Source organism: Phaseolus vulgaris, chromosome 3, assembly GCF_000499845.2.
Source record: "Phaseolus vulgaris cultivar G19833 chromosome 3, P. vulgaris v2.0, whole genome shotgun sequence".
In the NCBI taxonomy this organism is placed as follows: Eukaryota; Viridiplantae; Streptophyta; class Magnoliopsida; order Fabales; family Fabaceae; genus Phaseolus; species Phaseolus vulgaris.
This window is the reverse complement of record NC_023757.2, coordinates 7176737-7185795: the sequence shown is the minus strand read 5'-3', so window position 1 is coordinate 7185795 and position 9059 is coordinate 7176737. Positions and strand designations below refer to the sequence as shown.

The 9059-nt window shown below is 30.8% G+C and overlaps 1 protein-coding gene across 1 annotated transcript; it reads left to right on the top strand.

Annotated features, from left to right (window-relative positions):
• Positions 1 to 4466: 4466 nt before the first annotated feature.
• LOC137806495 (cyclin-D1-1-like) lies at positions 4467 to 9059 on the top strand. Its single transcript, XM_068606647.1, has 6 exons — positions 4467 to 4968; positions 5198 to 5284; positions 7014 to 7112; positions 7265 to 7466; positions 7596 to 7726; positions 7835 to 9059. The coding sequence occupies exons 1-6, from the start codon at positions 4672 to 4674 to the stop codon at positions 8063 to 8065; spliced, it is 1047 nt and encodes a 348-aa protein (XP_068462748.1). The 5' UTR covers positions 4467 to 4671; the 3' UTR covers positions 8066 to 9059.

Here is a 9059-nt window from a genome sequence, read left to right as displayed (position 1 = left end):
TTAGGTATTAAACAGGTTGGCTTTGGTTATTTTGTATGTAAGAGTTAAGACACTCCTGAAATGTCTGTATAAGAGTTGAGACACTGCCTCTATTTATTTTATTTATTTTTTGCTGATAAAAAAATTACTATAAATTTTAGAGTTGATAGTAAAAATCTTGATAGCTACTTATATACTAATTTAAAAATCAATAGTAAAAATTATTTTAAATATTAATAATTTATATTACTTTTTAAAATTATATATAATTTAATTAATATTAGTAAAAAACTTTTAATTGTTCATTTAAATGTATGAATAAAATAATTTATATAAGAAGATAAATGGTACAAATTACAGAGCATCCATGTGCTGCTTGAAAATAGGAAGATATCTCCACCCCAGGAGTGGGCTGCAATATTAAGTCAAATTGTACTTTTTAAGTGTTTTTCAACATCTCATGAATATTGACATTGGTTTTTCTTACCAATCAAAAGTGGCTAACAAAAATGAAAATCATGATGTCATCTTGATGTGAGGTAGTGTAGTTTTTTTATTTGATCTTGTTCCACAAGTATACATTTTTTATTTTGATTAAGATGGAAGCACATAAGTTGTCATTTTTCTAGCTTTATTGATGAAACAAATTCCTTATCATAATTTAAGTATTATAATACTTACTATATTAATCATGAATAATTGGATATTTGTTCCATACTTCCTTTTCTCAAATTTCTAAACTATTTCCCCCCTTTTTTATGTTTAAGAAATCCTATTACGTGTGAGAAGAGAGAAATACCTGTGTGTTATTTTTTGTTATTCCCTTAAGAACTTCCTCATATGTATTTATCTTAGGATGATATCTACTGTGACATTTGCCTTGGGGAAAAATTTAGAATTGTGAGCATCTGCTTAGTGAAAAATCATCATTTTAAAAGGAAAAGATAAATTGTTATTTGTTTTCTTAGAAAAGTATTTTAGATAAATTTGTAAAGTATATATTTAACTATTTTAATTCTCATTTTCAATTATATTTTGTACATTTCAATAAAATTAAGAGAAATATCACATTAATATTTCTTGTCAAGTAAATAAAAAAAAATCAATTTAGTGATTGATTTTAACGACCAAAATAATTGGTTATAACGTGTTTGAAATAGCAATTGATTTGGTTTTGATCATGAAATTAGTGTAAATTAGCGATTGAATTGATTTTTATTGCTAATTTGCATTGATTTAGCGATTGAAATCAAATTGGTCGATAAATAATAATATATCACTATAAATTAGTGTTTGATTTGATTTCAATCGCTAAATTCCTGCAATCAAATTTAATTCTTATCGTTAATTTTTACCGGTTTAGAGACAAAAATTAAATGAATCGTTAAATACAAAGATATGTTTACAAATTAACAATCAATTTGATTTTGGTCGCTAAATCCTACGAATCAACGACCAAATTTGGTTTTTGCCACTAAAGTTACACAAATTTAGTAATTGAATTTCAATTGGTCGCTAAATATAAATACATGACTACAAATTAATGACCAAATTTGATTTTTGTCGCTAATTTAACTTGATTTAACCATCAAAATCAAATTGGTTGCTAAATACAAATATATCACTATAAATTAACGATCAATTTAGTCACCCAATTATAATTATTTGGTTTAATTACCTTTTTAGTCTCAACATTTAGGGTCAATATGCAATTTACTATACTGTTTCTTAAAAAAAATTATTTGGTCTTAAGATTTTTTAAAAAGTATGCAATTTGGTAATTTCTGTTAAATTTCCATCAACAACGTTAACCACTAATAACGTGGCAAGTATGAGTGGCATTGTTATGCATACATGTCTCCACATCATAGTATTGTCATCATCCTAAACCCTAAACCCTGTTCTCTCCCAACCCTAACCATCTTCCTCCGACGACCACTTCGTAACAATGGCTTATTCTTCATCATTTATCACAACCAAAAACATTTTTGATATTCATTTTTTAACCCTTCAAATTCACCTTTCATTTTTGTCTTTCTTCAATCCTCTTTCTTTGTTTCTGGTCGCAATTCTCACAAACCCTCACTCTGCGGTGGCAAAATCGTCATCGAGAGGTTGCTAAAGGAGCTTACAGGAACATTGGAGGTGTTGCAGAACATGAGGAATTTGATTTTGGGGGTATTGTGAGTATCCAAAGACTAAGCGAAAGTGAAGATTCTGATGATGCCGAGAATGAGGTCGCGACAGCGGCGCATCCCGTAACAAAGACTCTGAATAGAGGATGCACGTGTGATGGAGGAGGCGAATGCCGAGGTCCACATATAAAAATAGCAAAAGCATAATTATTGGAGAGGAGTCTGACTTATATCATAAAATTTGGAATGTAAAAGTTTTACCATTAGCATAACACTTTCTTGGGAGGATTTTACAAAATAAAGTTACCACAAAGGATAACTTGAACAACAATTGGTAGAAACAGGATGTATTATATGTGATTTGTGTATACCAACAAATGAATCTATGAACCACTTGTTTTTTAGTCGTAAAATTTTGGGGCATGTGTGGAGTTTATGTGATAATTAGGTAGGCATTTTCAATGTACACCACAATAATGCAAAGCAATACTTCCAACTCTTCAAACTTTCAGAGTTGAACAACAAACATAATATAGTTTGGAGTTGCATGTGGATGGTTGTGCCATGAGTAATATGAAATCATATGAATAAAATCATATTTAGGAATGAAAAGATGGATGCTTTAAAGGTGTTTACATTAGTCCAAGTGAGAGCATGAAATTCGATCACTAACAAACATTAAAAACTGTAAATTTCGTACTTTTACTAGTGTTTATGTCCCATATCTTGTCTTAAATCTATAAGATAATAACAAAGGTGATTGGAGCTAAAAATCTATGACGTCGTGTATGCCTAAGCTATTATTGAATGTTACACTTTAAGGCTCTAATTCATTTTTCCTTCAGGGACTGAATATTTGTAAGAGTGCTTTAAATAATTGTTATTTTTCATAAAATAAACATTTAGTAGCACATGAGAATCAACTAGAAATAACCTTTGCAACCTAGGAATGTAAGTTAAGCTAAAACATAAGGACAAAAGGGTACAAATCCTGTATTATAAAAAGTATATTAGTTGAGCTAGGATAATTAATGGTAGATATAGATTATGGTTGTGATCTTATGAAGAAACAAAATGTAGGAGAAGTATTAGAAGTATTTTTAAGGACAATTATGTTAATTGGATCATAATATTGGCGGCACTACTTGGTAATGGAGTAGTAGGTTTATAAAGAATAGTATGCTTTATTTAACCTTCAAAAAAATGAAGGTTATATAGAAAGGGACCTTCAGGAGTTATAGACAGTATGCTAAATAAAAGATTAACAATATCATGGTTGTGTTCTTAAAAGACATATCAGAGTGTTAAGAATTAAAAGTGTATTTAAATTATTCTTAATCTCAACTCTTAAATAATATTAAACTATTAAACTGCAACATCAAGTATTAAATTAAATTAAAATATTCCTTATATTTAATATATTTCGTTATGTATACCTCAAATAATTTTCACCGTCAATAAAGCATCAATAAAAACACAACTCATATATCAATAAAATAAAATATAAACAAAAAAGAAAACAAATAATAATAATAATAATAATAATAATAATAATAATAATAATAATAATATTATTATTATTATTTAAGAGGAATCTCTAATTCAAATCCCTTTCCCCGAAAACCCAATAACAAAATCTTACTTGATAAAAGAAAGTTGCATCACAAAATTAGAAAACACACTGACTAAGAAAAAGTGAAATCAAGTCTTAATAATAAAATTAAATTTTCCATTAAAAAATAAAAGAATTAAACTTAACTTTTATAGAAATGTTAGTTTATAATTTTTTATATAGTTAATAAATTAAACAAATATTTTATTAGTTATATCTGTAAACTATTTAAAATATTTTAATTCGATATCTACAACTTTTTTAATTGAGTCTTTTAAGTTATCTTAAACTATTTCCCAAACTAAATTACCAAAATTTTGCAAGATCAACCATAACTACAAATTTTTAATCTAAAGACTTAACAAAAAGTTCTAAAACTTTTGAGCAACTTACTTGAGTATGAAATCCTTTTAAAGTAAGGATCATAAAATCCAATAACCTAATTATAGATAATAATTTGACAAAGTAAATATACTTATAATATCAATAAAATTTTAAAAATTAAATTAACCGTGTTCTCAAATTTTGTAATCTTAATTTTACAAATTTCATGATAGAAAACTTATTTGTTTTGGTTAAAAAAGTGAATACATGTATTTGAAGCATCTAGTTAAATTTTTTATAATAATAATAATAATAATAATAATTTTATTGAGTAGATTAAGCTTTTAATGCAAGAAAATTAAACTTATAAAATTCCCGGCGTAGATATTTAAGGAAAAAAAAGTTGAAGGAATTTTAATATTTATTAGTGTTAGAGAAAAACAGACAGAAGCACCGCATATTTATAGTGAAACAAACAGACCCGAGCCTTGAAACCAATACAACACTATCTCTCTCTCATTCATCAACCACACTCCCTCTCGCTTTCCGTAAAATCACTTTTCCGGCGACATCTCCGGTCAGGTTCCGTTAACCTTTCCGCCAATTCCAGATGGCAACATAATGAGCGCGGAATCACCGGCAGCGCTCCTCATGTCGGTTTCCTGCATCTCCGACTACGACCTCCACTGCGACGAGGAAACCTCCGGCATCCTCTCCGGAGAGTCGCCGGAATGCTCGTCCGACATAGATTCCTCTCCCCCGCCGCCGTCTCCACCACCGTTCACGGAGGACTATTCAATCGCTAGTTTCATCGAACACGAGCGCAACTTCGTCCCCGGATTCGACTACCTCTCTAGGTTCCAATCTCGCTCCCTCGACGCCGACGCCAGAGAGGAATCCGTTGCATGGATTCTCAAGGTAAAATAAATAAACAAAACAAAATAAAACAATCGGACACGCCATTGCGCTCATATTACGCTATTGCCACTCGCCGAACTGCTCCACGCTAAAATGCACCGCTGTGTAACCGTCTTTCTGTAGTATCTTGTAGATCTGCGTAGTACGGAGTTCATGGCGGATAGACGGCGTTACTTTTCTTTTGTCTTCTTTCGAATTGACCGGTCTCTGATTGGTGCGTTTTTCGCAGGTACACGCGTTTTATGGCTTTCAACCTTTGACGGCGTACCTTGCCGTCAATTATATGGATCGGTTTATGGATTCTCGCCAGTTACCCGTGAGCTCTCATTTCTCACCAGCTTTAAAATGTCAGCTTTATAATTATTATTATTATTATTATTATTATTATTATTATTATTATTATTATTATTATTATTATTATTATTATTATTATTATTATTATTATTATTATTATTATTATTATTATTACTGAAGAGGTCTACAGTCTAATTACGTAATTAAAATAATAATTATCTATCTATTTCTATGCCAAAGGCAGTTATAAAATAGTATATTTTATATATTTTTTTATATAGTGGAAATAAGCAAATACTTATTTTTTAATATTAAAAAAAGAGTCAACACATTTAGAAAAACATATTATTCCTATTAATTTGTATCCAGTTTCTTAAAAAGGACACTCCAGTCTAACTTTTTCCAAATAAATTATCACAATGTTAAGCATAAAATAGAAAAAAGTATACACAATATAATTATAAAATTATATTTTTATTAATTATTATATATTGTTTTTATTAATTCTTATAGATTATAGATTACACATAATAATATAGATTATTATTATTAGTATTATTGTGGTGGAGGTGGGGATACTATTTTTTATTTTTACATTTTGTGGATTGTTTTCTCTTATTACGTTAAGACTAATGTATTTTAACTGTAACTCAAATGTTTCTTTATCCCGGGTTTATTGTAAATGGGTACCAAGAAAGTTTAATCAGTACATAGTAATTATGTTTGACTTTTCAGAGGTAAAAAGTACTATATGCTTTCAGCAATAATGAGATACTTTACTTTTACAATTTTTATTGAAGGTAAATTTATACTTATTGAGGAAAATGATGGTTCATGAAGTAAGTTATTGAATATACTTTGATTGTTACTATTTTTCATGATGGTTCATGTAAAGAGATAGTAATATAAGATACTGTTAACATAATTATATAAATGAATGAAAGTAATTAATTTAGTTGAATATTTTAAAATGTATTATTAATGTATCAATTTAATTTTTCTTATAAATATTTTTTAAAATCCTATTATTATAAAATATAAATATTCATAATATTTAATTAAGTATTAATTTGTATAGAAGTTATAAAAAATCTTATAAAAAAATCAATAATATTTTTTCTAACGTGAGTCTTATAATAAAAGAAAGGACTCTAAAATACCACATTAGATTAGAGTATATTAATGTATAAAATATCTACGCTATCATGCTACTTTTTCTGTCGTCATCCTGGTTACGTGCAAATGTTATATTTCTAATTAGTATGTGAATAATTTTTGAGAGATTCGGATAGCTTTATGCTCAATCTAAAAGAGTTACTATTCCAAAAGCCAATCAATTATTGATTAAACAGCGCATTTTCTTATGTACGACAAAACCTTATGCCATGCTTTTATATAAATATCTAATTTTATGCAAAAGTTTATACAGGTATCATATGAACTATTTATACGACATGTATCTATATAAAAAGAAAGAGTATGTAAATATAAACAATGTGCCCATATTCGGCAATATACACTGTTGTAGTACAGTATACAGTGGATAGTGACAGCTTGCACAGAAGATTGTAGTACTTTTATCCGCTGGTGCATGCCACGTGAGGGATACATGCTGGCATTTGAGCTAGAAAGTTTGAAAAGTATTACCACTATTAATCGAGATATTAAAAAAAACAATTATTGCGGTGATGATTGTAATGATCTTTTCGATTCACTGTTTGATACATGATCCTGTGCATACATGTCTACAGCAAACAAATGGGTGGCCTCTGCAACTTCTATCTGTTGCATGTTTGTCTTTGGCAGCAAAGATGGAGGAACCTCTTGTTCCATCTCTCTTGGACCTTCAGGTATCTATACATAATAAAATATCTTTATATATGGCCCTCGCTTTTGAAGTAGAATCAATATAATGATCAACGTACGCTAGTTCAATCTCCCGGGTTGAATCGGCATGTCAGTTCGTGTAACACTACGTAATTTCATGATGTATAAAATGCAGATAGAAGGTGCCAAGTACATGTTTGAGCCGAGAACAATTCGTAAGATGGAGCTACTTGTTCTCGGTGTATTGGATTGGAGGCTAAGATCAGTAACCCCACTTTGTTTCCTCGCTTTCTTTGCGTGCAAAGTAGATTCAACAGGAACTTTTACCACGTTTCTCATTTCCCAGGCCACGGAAATCATCGTGTCTAATATTCAAGGTATCTATTTGTATACTAGGTGATTTTTTGAATAGAGTTAAAAGTTGAAGAAATATTGGATAGTAATAAGTAAGGTTTGTATGAGTAACAAAGATTAATCAGTTTCCTATTTGATTACTTTGTCCGCAGAGGCTAGCTTTCTTGCTTACAGGCCGTCATGCATTGCTGCCGCAGCCATAGTATCTGCGGCTAAGGAAATTCCTAATTGGGCTGCCCTTAAGCCTGAGCATGCTGAGTCATGGTGCGAGGGACTAAGAAAAGTAAGCATGTAAATAGTATATTAAATTATGACGTATATTTTAAATATGTTTGAAAATGAGCAAACAAATCGAAGGGATTGCCAAAGCACGTATATCTGATTATTGCAGGAAAAAATTATAGGATGCTACCAGTTGATGCAAGAACTTGTGGTTAATAATAACCGTAGAAAACTCCCTATAGTGTTGCCGCAGCTGCGAGTAACAACTCGGACTCGAATGAGGTCAAGTGTCACATCATTCTCATCGTCATCCTCTTCTTCATCTTCCTTCTGCTTGTCTTGTAAGAGGAGGAAATTAAATAACTGTTTGTGGGTAGACGACAAAGGGAACTCCGAGTGAAGAAAAAGTTCACGAATAATAAAGAAAAGAAGAAAAAGAGATGAAATAAGGTGGGCCAGGTTGTCTAGAAACCTCAACATTTTTTAGAGGGTTTTTGCGATTAAAAAATGACTTGAGCGAGGGTGTAGATTATCATAGTATGTATCTACCGTATGTACAAGAGTTTGATGGGTTTGGAGAATTTATAATTGTTAATTTTTATTTTATGTTGGTGACTTATTAATGAGTATGCAGAATTCCCTATGGGAGAGGGATTTTGCAACATGTGGGAAAGTAACGAGAGAAGAGGAAACACTGTGAAACAGTGGTAGATGAATTTAATGTGATCTGTTCTTGGAACTTGTGAGTGGAAGAGAGAAGTAAGTTGCAGGTTGGAATTCAAAGTTTGCCTTAATTATAGGTGAAAGAGATGAAAGATGATGTGGGCAGAGGTGCAGAGTTTGAGTACTAAAGAATAGAGCAGGTATAAGAAAAGCTGACAAGTTTGAACTGTTCATGTGATGTGGGATTCATAAGTCAAGCAAGCTTTATTTCTTTGCCACCATTACTGCTTCTTCAACTTCCGCGTTACTTTGATGGGATACCCCTCTACAGGGAAGCAATTTAAGGGCAATAAGTTGAATTTTGGCTACAATTTGTAGACTTTTTTTTTCGGGTACGGGCACCTATGCAGACGGTTCTGCGGCGTGCGAATCAAGTGTGAACGTGTGATTTTCTTTTTCTTGGTTTTTCTTTGCGGGAGCTGTTGATATTTTTTTTCCTCTTTTGGCCTTGAGTTTAGGCCTAACTATACAGGACTCCATGGTCTGGGGTCCGCGCGTGTGATGGAAACACGTGTATATATAGATTTAAACCTTGAATTTTTTTATTTGTTTTCAAGGGAGTAGAACCCTCTTCACATAGGGGTCTAAAAGGGTCTTTGGGGCCATTTCCTGTGTGCTGTGTATTGGATTGATTAATAATGACTATTAATTTCATATATTTCTTTCATTTA